Source organism: Nyctibius grandis, chromosome 33 (assembly GCF_013368605.1).
Source record: "Nyctibius grandis isolate bNycGra1 chromosome 33, bNycGra1.pri, whole genome shotgun sequence".
In the NCBI taxonomy this organism is placed as follows: Eukaryota; Metazoa; Chordata; class Aves; order Nyctibiiformes; family Nyctibiidae; genus Nyctibius; species Nyctibius grandis.
Window position 1 is genome coordinate 2,110,309 of NC_090690.1, and position 17,984 is coordinate 2,128,292.

Genomic DNA, 17,984 nt, shown 5'->3' on the forward strand with positions numbered 1-17,984 from the left:
TGGATCCAGGCTGACATTCTCCACTGAAAGAGCCCGACAAAGTCATACCAATGAAATGACAAAGCAAGAGGGCAGGGCCACCGCGCTGATCCATGTAACCCTGGCACATTTGCTCTTCTCAGGGAAATTCTTTTATGGCACATGGGAGCAGCAAGTGCTGCTGTCCTGGGCATTGAAATGTAGCCAGAATGCATTGCTGTATGTGCTGAAATATGGTGATAAAAATTGTATGTCACAGAATCAATGAGGTTGGAAGAGACCTCTGGGATCATCGAGTCCAACCATTGCCCTGACACCATCATGATGTCCTCCCATGCCATTCCCTTTCACAGAAGAACAGGATTAGGACTGTACATCCAACATATACGTGTCACCTACTGCTTGAGGTTTTTGCTATGTTCTGTCTCCAAGGACAGTGGACAACACATTCAGGAGATCTGTGCTCAGTATCTTCCTTTCAACGCTCTTGTGTGAATAAAGGTAAATTATTTAATCTGGGTGTCAGTGGCCAATTTATAAAAGGGGGGATTAATCATCCTCTCTATACCCTGAACTCTTCATGGTAAGCACATCTCCCACAGGTCCCTTTATCTCAACTGGGACTTCTAGACAGCGCACACTGATTTAACGTGTAGTCCGTCTTTATGTGTTTTACCCTGTGAAATTAAATCTCCAACACAGCAATGATGAGACTGGTCCTTCAAATTACTCTTTGAACACACAAATTCACCAAGATGCAGCTGTAACAAAGCAAAGTGTCAACACACACATGGACACGGAGCTTAACAGCTGTGAGACTCCCCTGTGCAACGGGAGTGTGGAGGTGAGTTTGGGCCAAAAGAGCTCCTTTTCCTACCACAACGTGATGGGCCGGCTGCTGAAAGGAGTTACCGAGCACTTGCCATCCCAGAGGACAGTTTCGACAGGGTGCACTGATTGATGGCCAGTATTTAACATCAACAGAAAAAGAAAACGTGTGGGAATCGGTAGCCGCTGCTAAGAGTTTCCAGACCGCGTCTGCGGGAGACGGCAGGGAACAGCGTGTTCTCCTCCCTTACGTGGCAGCTGCTTCCCCTCCCCGTGATGGTTATGCTGTTTCCTAGATGCAGCTAAACACATCAGCAGCTCCTGCATCCCACCACAAGATTTTTTTGGCAAATCCAATAGACAGGTCACTTTTTAAAGCTTTCCAGATAGTGGACACCACCACTGCGCTTTAAATGTGTTGTTACTTTCCCCTCCCCTTCTCCAGGCCATGCTGGGCTGAAGAAATTTCACTAAATTTCATTTAGTCTCACAATAAAGAGTTTGGTTTGGTGTAATTTTCTTTAGGGTTTACACTATGGGCGCAAGGCATGTGAATCAGAAGGTGGTTTGAGAGGGTGTATGTTAGGCTTTGAGTTGCTGTTTACCACATTTTGGGATTTAAACCAACTCCCAAATACAGGAAATCCAAACCCAAACCTGGCTCTGAACTGTTCAAATGCCCTTCTATTTATAATGGGCTAAATTAATATTCTGGTCTTAAATTGGAAAGAGTTTGAAGTCTAGATCCAGGACCCATTTTTGCCAGGAACCTTCTAGTAATGCATTACACCACGATGTGGATCTAGAGAACTTCAAAGAGAATTTGAGAGCAGCGGATGTGATAACGAAGAAGTAATTACTAGAACAGCTGTCTGAGGGAAAGGTTAAACTCATCATCACTAGACTTCTTTCAAGGAATCTCAAGATTTTTCTAAGTTCAGCCTCAAGCTCCTGGGCTCAAGAGACTTATAAAGGGTAGGGAATAAATTCCTGGTCCCCAAAACAAACATCCCAGTAAAAATACGGTCTGCCCTGAATCATGAAAGGGTTCTCGGAGGTGGACAAGGCACAAATGGTCCCCGGAGCTCTCACTGCTTTTACCTTGCCCGAGCCTTGCGCCTGTTATTGCTTCCTTGGCGCTCCCAAAGCCCAGCTCTCGGCACACCACGCTCGCCGACACCAGGTTCCAGTTATCATCGCAAACTGTTCCCCACTCCCCGTTTTTCAGCACTTCGACTCGTCCTTCGCCGGTGTTGGCTCCCCCTTTCAGCCTCACCAGGGGCTGCTGGAAGACACAGACAAAAGTGGTGTTACTGCTGGCCTAGGAGTGAAGCATCCTTTCTTTACAGCTCTTATTTACAGCATGGGGCTGCAGGTGAGTTGTGGCCCAAAAAGTATTACCCTGAGGCACCTTAAAACAACCACCACATAATACAACAGGCTAAAAGTGCTGGATGAAAGATCTTTATCTGCTAAGACTTATGGTATGCATAGACATGTGGTTTTCACATCCCTATATGTGGGCAGAGAATAAAAAGAAACATCTTAGTCCTCTGCAGTTTTAGTGAATCACAGAATCACAGAATCAACCAGGTTGGAAGAGACCTCAGGGATCACCAAGTCCAACCGTTGCCCTGACACCACCCTGTCAACTAGATCATGGCACTAAGTGCCATGTCCAGGCTTTTCTTAAACACCTCCAGAGATGGTGACTCCACCACCTCCCTGGGCAGCCCATTCCAATGTCTAAGTGCTTGGATTTAGGAGCCTTTTTCACACAAGCAGCTCTGCAGCAGAAGAGTCCTGCTGCACACAGGAGTGGCTGGACATCAAACAACCCAGTTCTCATACCATATCTCTTAGGAATTGCACCGAGCCAGCTAGAGCATGGCTCTCATCCACTTGCTGTCCATGGTTCAGCCATTAGATGGATTCAGTTGCTGTGCACATCTCCAGAGAGGGGGCCTGGGTTAACCAAGGAGACCAGCGTGGAACTCAACCCTACCTGTCCACTGCAGTTACAACTAGTGGAAGAAATGACCTGGCTGATTGCAGTCGGAAATACACATCTGAGTGGCAGGTCTGGTTCGATTAATTTCTATTCTTATATTTCTATTAGCCACTGACTATACACCACTTACATCTTCCCCCAGCACCAAGCAGAGAGACCCACCAGCTGCTGCACCCAAGAGATGTGTTGTTGCGGTGGGAGCTGTCTTCAGTACAGGAACACCATGTGATTTGTGCAAAGTTCAAGAGCAAAAAAAAAGAAAACCTTAACTTTTAAAACTGGAAGCATATACAGTTCTCCAGGCTGGGGTCACATGAAGGACATCCAAAGCCTACACAAAGGCTTAAGGAATTACTTAGCAGTGCGCATGGCTCAGAAGATTAGTAATGATTTACAAGACCTTTCACCTTCGAGGCCTAGATCCTGCAGGCTCTTGTACAGAGAAGTGCCTGGACTCCAGGCAAGCAAAGCACAGACAGGACTGCACTAGTCCCCCTCCAGCAGTGTCTGGAGGTGTTGCCTGGGGTCTTCTCAGGTGCCAAGAGAAAGCCCACTCCTAAAACCACAGCGGTGTAGGGCTGGGGGGTGCAGGCTACAGCCAAGGGCTATGGGCCAGATCCACAGCACCTAAAGCACCTGGCAAAAAAACCCCTCTAACCTCCAGACCCTGAGAGCACCCCTGTATCCTAAGGCTGCACATACCTTACAGCTGGAAAATTTCCCTTAGCATCAACCTAAACCACGTTTGCTGCAAGTTAGGCTCATCTTTCACATTCAGTTGCCCCACTGACACCGAGAACAACTGACTCCAGGGTCATTTTGTAACAGCCTTTTGCATATCTTAGAATTTTTACACTACGCTCAGCCCTCTCCTTGCTAGACTAAACACACGCAGCTTTTTCAGCCTTTCCTGTAGGCCATGTTTTCCCAGTCTCTCAGGGCATTTCTTTGCAGAAGACATGGGTTACAGCTTGCCAGCTTCTTTCCCTTGTACCTCTACGGGAGGGACAACCCAGCAGCATTTAAGTGACTGTGAAACAGCAAAGCCCAGCAGCAGCAGGGCGTGCATTCAATTGGCTCCAACAGCTCAAACAGAAACGTGACAAATGTATTTTCTTACTACTTGCTCACAGCCTCGCCAGCTGCAGCAGCAGCAAGCCAGTCTCCCACCCTTCTGAGCCTGCAGACAGAGGCAAGGTACTTGTGAGGACAGAAACGCAGCTGGGCTTGTAGCAAGAAAGGAACACAAAGAGGGGACATCTGCATGACAGGTTGGTTTGTGGTTACAGGTTACATGTTTGGGCCCTAGAGCTGATAACTGATGGTGAACAGCTACACCCCGAGGCTTTCCCTACTCCTACTTGACAGGTTGCAGTCATTCCTTGCTCACCTCCTGCCTGAAGGCTTTTCGGAAGCCACTGTGGCTGCTGGGGGCAAAGGCACGCCCGGGGACACAGCTGACTACTGCAGGCATCCCGTTCTCACACGTCGCGTTCTTCTCTGCGTCCACACTGAGGTGCTTGCCCAGTTTGCAGCCGGAGATATGAGCCTCATTCCCACTGCAGTCCATGGAGTAAGCCCAGTAATGCTGCTTCCTTCTGCTGGCAAACATCCTTAAAGGAATAAAAGGGAATAGGAAAATAAAAGTTAGGAATCCATAAAAACTGCACTGATGTAGCTACATTTGGGGAAAAAAAAAGCGCCTTGAAATAAAATGAGGATTGACCAGCATTATTTGAAGGCTGATCCATTCACACACACAATGACTCTCTGTTAAGGTGTCACCTGGGAGTAAATAGGTCATCTGCTTAAGCTGAAGATCAGAGAATGAATCAACAGTGCAGCTAGAGCAACAATTATGCACTCGAAGGAGAGACACGTAATAGAGATCCCTACATTATGGAGGGGTGAGAGACCAGTTAATTCAAAAGGCAGCGTACAAACGGGGCCTGTGCAAACACTGCTGGTGAGCTTGGACTGAACAGGCCCCCAAAAGACCTCTCCTGTAAACGAGCTGTTGTCTTTGCTGGCCATCACCTATCGGCTGTGAGAAGATGGCAGACTGGGGAAAAGCCAGGGCTCTCCAGCTTCCCTCAAAGCTGCAGTGTTAACAACTGTGAGCCTGAAAGCAATTTCCGAGAGCAAGAGCAATTCCCTTGATGACACGTTCACAGCAGAGGAGATTGGCAGCAGTTTCTGCTTCTTGCTCCCAAACTGTAGCGCTTGCCTGGAGCTGCTCCAGGGACTCCTAAGGGGGAAGGGGCGTGTGTGATAAACGAGAAAAGAAAGTAATCCAACTTCATGCTCACTGCATTGTAAGGCTGTCAGACAACTGTATCAGAGCTAAAATAGTCAATGAAACAGAAATATGGGTCAGATCGTTACCAAAAGAGAAATATTAGAAGTTAAAAAGAAGTCAAGGCACAGAGGAGCCAACGCCCTGCTGTGATCTTGACGTGGCTTTGCTAGATCCTGTGCTGCTCCTTATTCCAGGACTAGCTGCCACGCAGCCCCGGTGCTCCAAGGACTGGCTGTGATAAATGGCACAGCAAGGCAGGTGGAACTTGCTGGGAGCACCAATTCTGATTAACTGTAGCACGTCCCTGCAGGACAGAGAGCCTGAACAGGATCTGGGAAAGGAACAAAGAGCCTTTTATAGGTTGTTGGTTTGAAACTAAACTGGACAGGTCAAAGTTTTCTCAGCCGACGCCCTTTGGTGGTCCCATGTGGGCTAATTTGCACAGTCTCGGATGCTTGAGAGGACTATCTTCTCCCCCTCCGCTTGCTAAGCTTTGCTGACAAGCTCAGCAGTTGTCTAGGCTTGTGTGGCTCGTGGTCACTGACTACTCCTTTTTGGAACCAAATTTCTCTGGGTTGAGGTTTGGGGCCAGGAGATAGAGATGCAATTGCATCACGTGATGGGGAATAAACACTCTGCTGGAAAGGACGGAGGATGGGGTAGGGCTGAGGTCTATCCCCTGGGGCAGGAACAAGCCAACATGCCTGTCCTGTGGGTGAAACACCGGCTGTCAAACTCCAAGTCTGTCAAACCAGAGCTGTCAGGGACCCTGCATCAACAGAAAACGAATGGGAAATAGGAAGGGGAGTAAAAATTTAAGAAATAAAAAAGTAAAACCAGGGAGGATGCAGGCAGAAAGTGCCATCAATTAAACTATGCAGGATACTACACGTCTACCAGAAAGCCTCTGCCCTTGGACTGCTAGAGCTCAGCACCAAGGTCCCACTCGAGCAGTAACTGCTCTCTTGGACTGCAGAGTGACGGGGCAGATTCAGGCATACGTTACACACTGGAAAGCATCTGGAGGCGCCTGCGTTCAGTGACACCACTCTATCCTCTCCTAGCAGGAGCCAGCTCTGCTCCACCACTCTTCCAGTCTCTGTGCTCGGTATGGAAGGCAGGACCTGAAGGAGTATTTTCACTGAGGGCCCTCCGCAGACATGTGCACCACAAACTCCAAAGCAGACAAGAAACACAGCCTGTCTTAGAGAAGTAATTACGGGGATGCCTTATAATAGCAAACAATGACCTCATCCTGGAAATTCATGAGGCATTAACATCTGGTTGCTATTAGCAGCCTTTAGTAGGCTGGGGAGAAAGAGCCAGAGAAAGCCCCACCTCAATTCCGCAGACCAAATATATAGAAAAAAGCAGCAAAATACAGATGATCTTTCCAGATAGAAACTCAGGGCATTCTTGTTATTTACTTTTTAACATTGAAAGCGTGCAACCCACCTCTCACTGCCCTCGGTATAAGCCAAAAGCAATGCTGCTCAGATCAGAGGTGCGAGTGAACAGTCATGCTGTGAGATTTTAGCCAATTCTAGGTCAAGTTGAAGCCCAGACCACTTTGGTCAGGAGAGATGGACCTTCACCACATAAGCTTTAAACAAAGACACAGGTTAAGCCCAAGGGCTGTGGGAAGTGGCTGAGGGTTTAGCTAAAGGAACCTTGCTATGTAAGAATGCATCTGAGAGGACTCGGGGAGCAGAAAACAAGTAATTACACACATACATGTCAGGAAAATTCACCCATAACACACTGAACAGAACTGAACTCCTCTTCAGGGGTGTGAGCATAAAGTTTCTACCCTTGAGAAAGTCTTCAGGCATTTACAGAAGTCAATAAGTTAGCTGTCTTCAGCCTCAGGGAGGCAGAAGAGAAGCCAGACCTGCCACCTTCTGCCAAAGCCCTTAATACCCTGGCTTTGCTAGGGAGAACCCAAACCATGAGGATATCTACTACAAGCATAGAAGTGATTAACTGCCCTACACATGTGATCAGATTTATAATGCTATGAGCAGACTGGTTAAACTGGGAGATGCTGTTTGGACTGACATTGAACAAAGTATCCTGGAACTGCTGAGCTCCTCCATCCAATTCTTTGATAAATCACAAAGCTGTAAGGCCTCAAGAAGGCATCAGGTCTATCTCTCTGCCTTAGGTATCTCCAGTCACAAACTTCTACACTTCCCATCAGCAAAATGCGTTTAATTCTATTCTGCTTTCTCAACCAGAGCAGGAGTTGGGAGGAGGAGTTAACAAGTGGTGCCTATATAAAATCACTTTGAAGAATGAACAAGAACATGGAAACAACATTGAGATTTGTTTCATTTCCTACCATAAATCGTGCTGTCAACTGTAGAGTCTAAGTTACATTCAGGAATAAAACCCTGGCACCGGGACAACAATGAACTAAGTTGTTTTCTTTCAAGCATGATCCATCTGCAAATCATTTCACCTCCCACCATTGTGCAGAAGCAGAGCAGAGTATCAGCTAGCTCAGCATGCAAAGCTGTAGTTTGCGGGGAGTGGGACTGGCAGGGATGTGGGAAGGGGGCACTCGGAGCCCTGGCCAGCAGAAACCTGAGTCCAGCCCATCTCCCAGCTGTGGAGCAGGAGTGGGAAATGATCCGCTCTCGGGAGAACGGTATTTACAAATTAGGGAGAGCAAAGCCCAAGAAATGAGAAGAACATTTCTGAGGCTTCACACTCACATGGAGAAAGGGTTTAGTTCAAATCACCAGCCAGAGATGAACTCGTCCCTCCCCAAGAGGGGATGTGACCAGAAAGTGTGTGGGACAAAGCACAGAGCAGTGCTCTCATGTGAGGTGAGCCAGTTCCAGTGGTTGTCATTCCAGTACCTCGATCACGACGCAAAGATCACTTGTGAAGTTCCCCCCACAGAACTGGGAGGTTTCCCTCACCAGCAAGGCTACCAGCAATGCTGGGTGTACGAGATGTATCTGCCAGTAACTCAAAATGACATCCCACCTTCTTCCAACCTGGGATAATAATTCAGTATATTTTCCAAAATATCTTTCTGGGGTGCAGGAGCCCAGCAGGCTTGCCAAAAACAAGCAAAGGTGAGGGAGGTATTAGGGCACTGAGGCTACTCAAGCAATGTGTCTGGCTCGGTAGCAGCGATCTCCAAGCCTGGTATTTGTAAGCACTGCATATTCATAACTCCAGTTCTGGGAAATGGGATTTTCAGCATCGCTGAATATTATGTTGAACAACTGCGCTTCAGTATTTCCATCTCTATGTGCACTATTGCAAGAGACAGGACAATTACCAAGCACCCTTTTATTTAAGGCAGATGGCTCCAGCTGCTCAAGTTAATGCTTTTCTTGGAAACACCACAACTGAGAAGCAGGAAAAAATCTACTTTGTCTTACTAGAGGTAATTTATTCTGCCCTCCTGCTCTGATGCAGGGGATGGGAATCTCAGAGCTGAGTTTGAGGCAGACATGCTGCACTGAAGGGAGCAAACACTCCTCTAACTGGTGTCCAGGACAAAACATGAGACCTCCTGGTAGCAATTCACTGCTCATCTCCCTGGGAAGCCTGAAAACAGAATTCCACTTGGGTTATTTGTTTTGTATTCTTTGTGCTGCTCTGTGGCTTTACGCTATTGCAACCCAAGGACCTCTTCAATTGATCACAATCTTGCTAACGAAAGGAATGAAGCGTGGCCAGCCAGTTCCAGAGGGAGCTTTCAGAAATAGCAATTGCGCAGGCCAAAAGGAGCAAGCAGGAAAACCACAACTCCTGCCTGGAGAATTCAGTTCTCCCCCTAAAGTTGATGCTTTCCCACTCCATAGGTCACAGTGTAGGAAAGAAATGACAGAATTTCACTTAAATGATTTTGCATCTGCTTTAGGGTGTTATTTCTAGGGAACAGTGTAGGAAGAAACAAGTCCATGATGAAGGCTGCTAACAAAATGCAAGCTGAAGCAATGACAACAAAGAAGACCAGAGCTCCTGGCTGTCAAGAAACAGGAAACACAACCTGAACTGATCAGCCTGCAGCTCTGAAATACACAACATTCTCCCTATGGATCACTGTTTTCTTCCCTCATTTTAGAGCAATCCACAATTATATGAAGAAGAAGCAGCACCAAAATCACAACTGCCCCAAACCGCATCCTTCTACAAGCACCATCTCAGAAGCAACGTTGGGAGCAGCAGCATGGATGCACTAAGGACATTTTTAGCTCAGCACTCAGCTCAGAGCAGGCTTTAGCAGACAGAACTAGTCATACAGTTGGAGGTGGCTGGCAGCTCTTCCAGTGTGGGACCCTGAGGAATTCACCCATGCCAAAGGAGCTGAACTGGGGTTAACAACACTGGGAGATTTACTGGGAAATATTGCCCTGGCCAGACTGCTCCTTTGTGGGTGATTTGGCAGCTAGACACCCACGAACCACGGACGGTGAGCCTCTGTGAGAGCCAGGGCAGCTGGTAAATGCTGAGAGGTGTGAGACCAGGAATTGCAGGATGGAGGAACCTGGGCATCGAAGCACAACAAAGCTCTGTTTTATTCCAAGATTATTCGGTTAGAGCTTTCAGCACACACCAGGTCTGACCCTACAGCTGGCTTTCTGCAAAGGGATGGGTAAGCACTTAGATTTTCTTGGGGCTGATGGGTTTACTGGGAGATTGTGATCACTTTGTTCACATCCATCCATCCCCTGCACACAACACAGAACCTAAACTTATCACTGGTGAAGGAAATAACTATTCTATAAAAGTTGGAAACAAAAAAAGATTTCTTGGGCTGACTGTCCACATCTCCTACTATAGGACCTATCAAATACTAAAACTGATACTGCACTAGGTCTTCAGCCAGAAGGGTGAGGGTCAAACGATTCCCCTGTCTGCACAAGGAAATGCTTGACATTTCAAATATTTACACAGAAGGAAAATCTGATCTGAAGGAATGAAGCAGTTGGAGGTTTTCTACCTCAAGGTCTCCAGTGTCATTTGACAATTTGCATTTTTGAACAAGGCCCCAAGTGTTCAAAGAAACATGCTTGTGTCTCATACAAAGCGCTGCTCTTACTTGTAGACGTTGGTGTTGTATTTCCTCTCGCTTGGGAATCCAAACATGCCACAGACAACTCGGGAATTTTTCATGGTCCAGTGCTTGTCGCAGATCTGCTTCCAGGTCCCTTCGTCTTTCACCTCCACGTAACCCTCAGTGACAGGCACCCGCTTGCGGTAGGTGGCGAGGATGGCACGGATCCTTATGTCCTCCACCTGGATGTTCATGTTCTGTAAGCATAAAAGAAACACGAATGATGCTGGCTTGCAAGGAAACTGGTTGTGTAGCTTCGAGGTGCAGAAGAAAAACCAATTCTGTTCAGGGTTATGGCTGAACAGAAGGAGGCAGAAAGGAAGAGCTGTTTATGAAAAGACAACAGGGGAGCAAACCAACCTTTCCACCTTGTGCAAATCCATCCTGCAAAAGAATACTTTTTCTCATTAAAAAAACCCAACCAAACAAACATTATTTTACAAATGGCTCTGTAACAAATCTCCTTTGTTACTTAAATTCATTGAAGTGCTTGTTTCAGCTGCACAGTGACCTTGATTTAGTCTCAGCTGCTATGGAAGTGAACTGAGCTCAGCTCTGCTAGGGCCACCTTAATGCTGGCAGGGTGCAGGGAAGTGGGAGCCCTGGCAGGGCAGGACATCAGGGCTCTCATCAAGCCACAGGGCATCCCCTTCCCCACCAGGCCTGGGCAGGCACTGGGAAAGCTGGGATCCTGATGTGGTGACACCAGCATTTTACTGCTTCCCCAAGCCGGGTTCCTCCTCCAGCTGAAGCATGACTTGGGACAGCAAATGAGTCATGAAGGTTGAATGGATTTCACATTTGGAGCCTACGTGAGAACACTGCACAAACCAACCTTGCAGGGACCCAAAGCAGAGGCTGACTGGAAAATATCCGCTGTGGCAAGCAATTACAAAAGAGCTACTGAAAATTTTATAACTTGCTTCCAGGAGACTTTTTCTTGTCAAAAAATGTATAAAACCACGTGGTTCTGCTAACAGTTACATCAGAACTGAGGAATGCTCCCCTCCTCTCACTCAAATTCAATCACTTGGAACAGAAAAATGCCCAGAGCTTTAAAGAGACACAGGCCTCTGGTTACCAATCAGCGGCACACACAGGTATTGAAGTCAGGGAGGTCACAGTAGGACGTGCAGAGTCCTGCAAATTCCACGTGGTGCATCCATTCTCCAGATGCTTCCACTGACACTGATGCAACTAACAGACCCGGGGCAAATGGAAACCAACTGCAGAGAAACAGCCTGCTGGGGCAGGGCAAGGGGCAGGCGTCTCCTCCTCACCCACAGCTCTGCTACTGCTCTGCCTTCGTCACCCTGGGCAAGTCACTTGAGGCTTCCCCCCCTCTTTTCTTCCCCCCCCTTTTTTTATTGCCTACTTTTACCACCCAGATCGCTGATTCCTCCTTTCACCTTCAGCTGCAGGAATTCAGTCCTCCAGCAACTCAGCTGAAGCATCCACGAGACACTCCCAGCAACCCAGGGAAATAGGACCTTGTGATTTACCCAGGAGGATAGTGCTACTCACACAGGGTTCAGAGTTTGGGCTTAGGTTTTGAAAGCTCTTGCAGCCCTCAAGAAGAAAAAATAACCACAACAATATCCAAGTTTGTTACATCTGAGACACTTTAAGGTGCTCAAAGCATCTGATGCAAGAGCAAACTTGTACACCTCCTGTGTAGTCTGGAAAATCCATTTGCAACACAAAGAGTTTCCCTTAAATTTGGCAGATGCTGTCGGGAAAGTATCAGAGCCTCTGTGCATTGAAGGCATAGCTTTTGGCTACGTGCTGTCAGGAAAGTATCAGAGCCTCTGTGCATTGAAGGCATAGCTTTTGGCTACATGCTGTCAGGAAAGTATCAGAGCCTTTGTGCGTTGAAGGCCTCCCCAGGCTGGTTTCCAAACCCTGAAACTCACTTTTCCCCTGGTGCAGTTTATGAAATGTTTCCAGCTCTTCACTTGATGGAGAAAGCATGTTTACCTGGAGCTACAGGCCAGTGCTGCCTGAGAGAGCACCTTGTTTCTCCACTCCCTCTACCTTGCCTTTGTAGTTTCTTCACTAGGAAACAAGATGTAATCAAAGTCTTAAATCCATTTGGAAATAGCTTTGACTGCTGAAGATCTAAAAGTGTGTTTAATAAAAGCTTATTAAAAGGATGAACCCAAAGGAGAGAAAGCCAAAGCTTAAAATTGCACTGGAAAAGCACATGAAAAGATAGTAACTAAGGAGGAAATTTGCATTGCCAGCTGAGAAAGGGGGTGAGACAGCCTGAGGGAGTTTTTCTGTCTGTGACTGCAGGATATATCCACCCTATATAAAGCCCTAAGTATGTTTGCTACACGTAGTTACGTCAGTATCAGCCCTGCTGCATATTAAAGTAACTGAAATGGAACATTTTCCCTGACTAGACCTGACATCAGCAACGTGCTAAAATCCACTCGTGGTGTTCAGTTGACAGCCACTTCCATTTTGCTTGAATTTAGACAGCCTGAAGGCTGCAGCCTGTCCTCGGCATGATGGAGAGGGGGAATGTTCAGAACAAAGTGTGATTTCACATGCAGGAACCGTGTTCAAGATGCCTGTGTTTTGTGAGGAAGCGGCATGACAGCAGTTGCTAGCCTCCTTTGAATCATGCAGAGTGCCATTCCAGATGTTAAACATCTGCCTGATGCTTCCACCGCAAAGCGGCACAATCGTTATTCCCACGTCGCACCTATTAGTCATCGTTAATACATCGCTGTTCTCAGTACTGCACCATCAGAGGTCTTCACAGAGGTGGAAGGCGGTGACAAATCTGAAAAGCCTCCAAGGCAAACAGAGCACTCCAAGGATGGGAGAAAAGGATGATTCTGAGCCTCCTTTGGCAGATTGAGAAATAAGGTGCGGAGAGAGCAAACGGCTCCTCCAAAGACCACGAGGGCAGGAAATCACATCAGTGCCCTGAGGCCCAACTCTAACCTCCACGTGAAGATCCCTCCTGCAGCAGGGAACACCAGCTAAACCTCCAGCACTGGAGCACTCACGTTCTGACCAATTGTTTTGTTTTTTTTTCCTCCTTCCCACTCCACCAGCCTAGCAGGAGCCGTGTTGCACAAAAAAACAAAGACATCCAGCCTGTCTCCGACAGCTGCCAATAACAGATGCTGAGGAAAGAGCATCTGAACAGGGCAACATGCAGCAATTCTTCCCTGCTGTATTCCTGCAGCTTCCAAGCATCTGTATCTCTCAGACTTTCCAAGCCAGAGGGTATATTTTAATGTTCAAAAACCCTGGATGGATTTTAGAATCCCTTACTGGGATTTATGATATCAGAGCAACAGGCAAAGAAAGAAACCAGCCCACCGATTCAGAGAAGGGGAGAGAGGAGTCACAGAGTTGCAAAAAATAAAAACTCTTCAAAAAAAAGGAAAGCTTGGGAATGCTGTTAGATACTTTATGATTTGCCTGTTATTTTTGCAATTAGTTCAGCAGCTTGGCAAATAAAAACAAGTTGTTACATCTGTTTCCAACAGAGCTCTGGCTACTGCAGGGGTGGGGATGCTGGGGTCCCTGTAAAGGATCCTGGGGTGCCCTGACCCAGTGCAGTACCCGTGACCCAGTCCCGGGCTCGAGGTGCCTGCATTCCCTATTTCCAGGCTGTGACTTTGGGCATGGCTTTTCCACTGACTGACTGGACTTGATTGTCCTTGCTGGTCATTTCACAGAGGGGAAAAATAAGGTGCAAACTTGAATGGCTTGCTCTTGGACTTGAGAAAACGCTGTCAGAGCCAGCAGGATACCTCAGGCACTGCAGGCTCCAGTTCAAAGGTCCCTCGACACGTCTCCTCCCTCAGAGATGCTGACACACACACAAAAAGAAATCCTGCTCTGACCTGGGACTCTGTTTTAGTGAATCCAACTCCTTTGTCATTTTTTTTTTGCCTGTATTTGCCAAGTAAGAAAAAAAAAAGTGAGCAAACTAGTGAGAAATAAGCCATCATTTCATTCCCTCAAGAGTATTTCAGTCTCCAGATAGCTATAGCAGACCGGCACACAATGACATTTTCATGATCTGTCTGAGAGCAAAACCAATTCCCATCCATTCCCCTTTCCGCTCACCGAGAGGAGGTTTAGAGCAGAGAATTATTGATATAGCAACTGAAGGGTTTGCACTGAGACTGAACAAACAGCAAAACGTCTGAGAGAAGAATTCAGAGTGTTGGAGACCTCAGCTTTATATTGGAAGATTAAAGAACAAAGGATCAAAATAAGTATAGTGTAGGTTCCTCAAGGAGAAAGGACTGCCAAGAGCTTTCTCCTGATAACTCTTTACAGATTTCAATGGTTTCCTTTCATTGCAGAGTTTTTGTTACACTGGGAGTATTCAATAATGCAAACACAGGCAGACTTACATTTTATCTTCCAACACCAACGTGTAGAGCAGCTGGGCTAATGGTGAAAACAGATTCCACATAAAAATCAGAAGTAAACAATACTTAATAGCTAGAGCAGACCTTTTAAAATCACCCTCTCCATACTTTATGTACACGTGGAGACAAACGCCTACAACAAGCTGTCATATCAACAAGGAAACCTCATCTCTGGGAGCTTTATTTCTGCTCACATTATAGCCATACCCTGCAGCTACAAGGCAGATCTGGTGAATCCTCTGAAGGATATTTCAGGATCACAAAGCAAGTATCTGCAACCAACTCGGAACCTGAATGCACATCTGCCAAGCTCCCACCTCAGGTATCAACCATAAAGTATGGCCTTCCACAACATTTCAGGAGCCAAACAGCCCTTCACCAAAGAGCAATACTGCCTCTAGGAAAGTAAAACTGGGTTGACTGCACCCCACATTATAGGAAGGAAAACAGAGGTCCAAGCCCCACAGCCAATAGGACATGGCTTGCTCAGTCTAAGGCTGAGGAACACAAAACAGGGAGGGAGAAAACCATGCACAAACCCACAGCTCAGCTCCCTCAGTACAAGGGGAAAATGCTGCTGAGGATTTCTACCCAGAAAACAAGAGACCAAACCCAGAAAGAGTTAACTCTCATGGCTCCTCCATGACATCCTCCCCTTCTCAGCTAGCTTTGCGCAATTTCCACCTATTTAGGCCAACAGCTGTGGAGATGTATGTGCCAGCCCTTCTCTTTTTTTTCCTCCCCCTGAACTCCAAATCCTGGAATTCAGCTACCAGCATAATTCAGACCTGGATCTCCAACCTCTCCTTTGCTTATGAAACAATCCCACCCACATACTTGAGGTTGAATCAGCTCTTGCCTTTGCTTTCTGCTCTCCAGAAGGCTGCTTGTTCACAGGATGGCTTGTCTCACATTGCTGACCCCATGTGTGGAGTTTGCAGGTCTGATCCATCGCTACTGGCCTCGTTTGTCAAGCTGCAGCTTTGCTTTCCTCACAGACATCCATTCTGGCACAGACAAGCTCAATTTAGGGGGTAGGCACACAAGCAACAAGAAATCCTAAGGCATTTTTCTCCTGCTTAAGCCTCCTTAGCCTTGAAAGGTGCGAATAAACAGAAGGCAAGATAAAGCTGGGCATGGAGGGCAGGGGAGGGAAGTGTAGTATGTCTATTCATAGATTCAACACTGGCTTCCACATCAACCTGCTTTTCACTGGAGCCACTTGACTGCATATAGCGATATAAAAATCAGACTGAAGCTAAAATAACTCTGTGGTCTGAGGCTGAAGAGATCCTGCTCAGCTCTGCCACAGATCTCCTGGGTGATTTCAACCACACGAACTCACTTCCCCACCTCCTCACTGTTACCTCTGGCCTCTTGCTCACAATTCCTCAGCTCTTCTGGAAAGGGAAGACAACACAGCCCGTCTTACCGGCTCTGAATCACAAAGCCTCTGCAGCAAGGGCTTCACATCTGTATTTGCCCAAAGCAAACACGTGTGACTACGATACAAATTAGTACAAAACCAAGGAAAAAAGTGTCAAACTATTCTGGGTTGGGCCATATCCCCTCCATCCCACTCCTTTCCTCACCAAGAGCCACGTCAACACCCGCACTGCTGCTCCTCTTCAGTCCCGGACACAAAAGCCCACCCCAAGCCAACATGCTGTGCTCAGTTACAAAACCAATGAACCTCAGCTTCAGAAAGCCAGGGCCTGCCCAGAGACAGCAAAAAGAAAGGGGTTGTTTTTGAGCTTTCACAAAAGGATTCCTGGCTCGCAAAGTTTTCACATGAGCCTCAGCTGCTTTTGTTTCCACTCTCTGAACCAAATGCTTCCCCATGGCTTCGGATCCAATTGCAAAAACTGACACAACTTCCATAACGTTTTCTTTCACCTTTTACCATCTCTTTGGTGTTGGCAAAACAATTATGCCCAGGACAGCACGCTTGTGTCCTCCTCCACCGACCACGTTCATGATACCTTCTTCTTGCAACAGCCCTGAGGATGCGCAGTAATCGATAAGGGAGGAGAACCCATTCCTAGAAACCTCATAGCTACTTCGCAGAGTGCAGACACTGCCCTGGTTCTGAATCACCATCTCCTGGCTGGAAGCAAACCACAGAAGCTGGGATTTCAGAGGGGCTTTTAGAAAAGCATCTCAACACTCACTTTAAACTCACACCCGCACGCTCCATGATGACACTAAGAAACCAGCCAGAGAACTGCATCGGGCAGGCAGGTCTGAACAGCTATGGCTTCCCAAACACCAAGACATGAAGGCTGCAATTTGGACAAGAAATGAATTGATTTTTTTTTTCAATTAAGAACATAACACAAAGTCTTTCCACATAGACTTTGTTCATCCCAGAGGCATCTTCTCTCCTGCATTTAAACCTTTCACTTATTTCCACTGAAGTCTCAGCTACCAAGTCTTTTCCCCTCAAGATGACTTTTTAGAAAGCTGTCTCTTCACATACATAGGAATGGGCGGAATCTGGTTTGATTTAAACATCTGGAGCAGTGCCTCTGAGTCACTAACAAGGTCCCAGCTGTTAAATAAACATGGTGAAATAGATGCTGCAAGACAAAGATGGGTTGCCTACGGGGGACAACAGTCCCCTGGGAACGTTGTGCTGTATCGGACTACAAGCACTTTTTGTTCTGGGTTTGTGCAGTACAAAAGGGTAAGGGATGGGAGTGCAATTCAGGATTAGGGTCCAGGAGCAAATACAGTGCAGATTATAAATGACAAAAGCCGAGGCCTTTGCTAAGCCATGAAACGCTTCAGCGGCAGCCTCATAGTTGCCAACACAAAGCAGGCTAATGAAAAGCACTAGGGAAAAGAAATGTTGGTGACAGAAGTGAGTGAGAGAAGGCAGAAGCACTGAACCCTGGAGATCCTTTGGCATGGGTGGGCGGCTCAGCTTCGGATAGGATGCTGCTCTGTTCTGGGCGCATCTTGGCCCCAGGGTTTCATGATGAGCAAAGCTTTTACATTCTCCATTTCCTTTCTACAGAGCTATTTTAAAGACAATCTGGATCAGACACTTTAAGCTAGCCAAATTTATTACCTGACCTCCACACTGCAAAACAGAACGAGATCATAGTCTCTTCTCAGGCTCAGTTCAATATTGTCCTGTGTAACAGAGAAATAGTATCGCATCCAGCACGATGGCTGTCAGCTACTCAGGCCCTGGATACAGTCAGTGCAAGGAGACAAACAGGTTAACTCTGTTCCCCAAGGAACTGCAGCAAACCAATGCCAGCCTTGGTGCTTTCTCAGCCCCACCAGCTCCATAGCTCACACCTCCTGCTAGATGACAAGCACTAGCTCTCTGCCCAGCAAACACAGCACCCTGACATGCCACAAGCCATCACA

General features: G+C 47.1%; 1 protein-coding gene across 1 annotated transcript in view; it reads right to left on the reverse strand.

Annotated features, from left to right (window-relative positions):
- LOXL2 (lysyl oxidase like 2) overlaps window positions 1-17,984 on the reverse strand; it is a 52,276-nt gene that overhangs the window by 16,002 nt on the left and 18,290 nt on the right. Inside the window, exons 4-6 of the mRNA XM_068421367.1 lie at window positions 10,183-10,394; window positions 4,209-4,431; window positions 1,909-2,092 (exon numbers count right to left, since the gene is read on the reverse strand). Coding sequence (XP_068277468.1) covers window positions 1,909-2,092; window positions 4,209-4,431; window positions 10,183-10,394 — 619 coding nt within the window. The remainder of the gene's footprint in view (window positions 1-1,908; window positions 2,093-4,208; window positions 4,432-10,182; window positions 10,395-17,984) is intronic.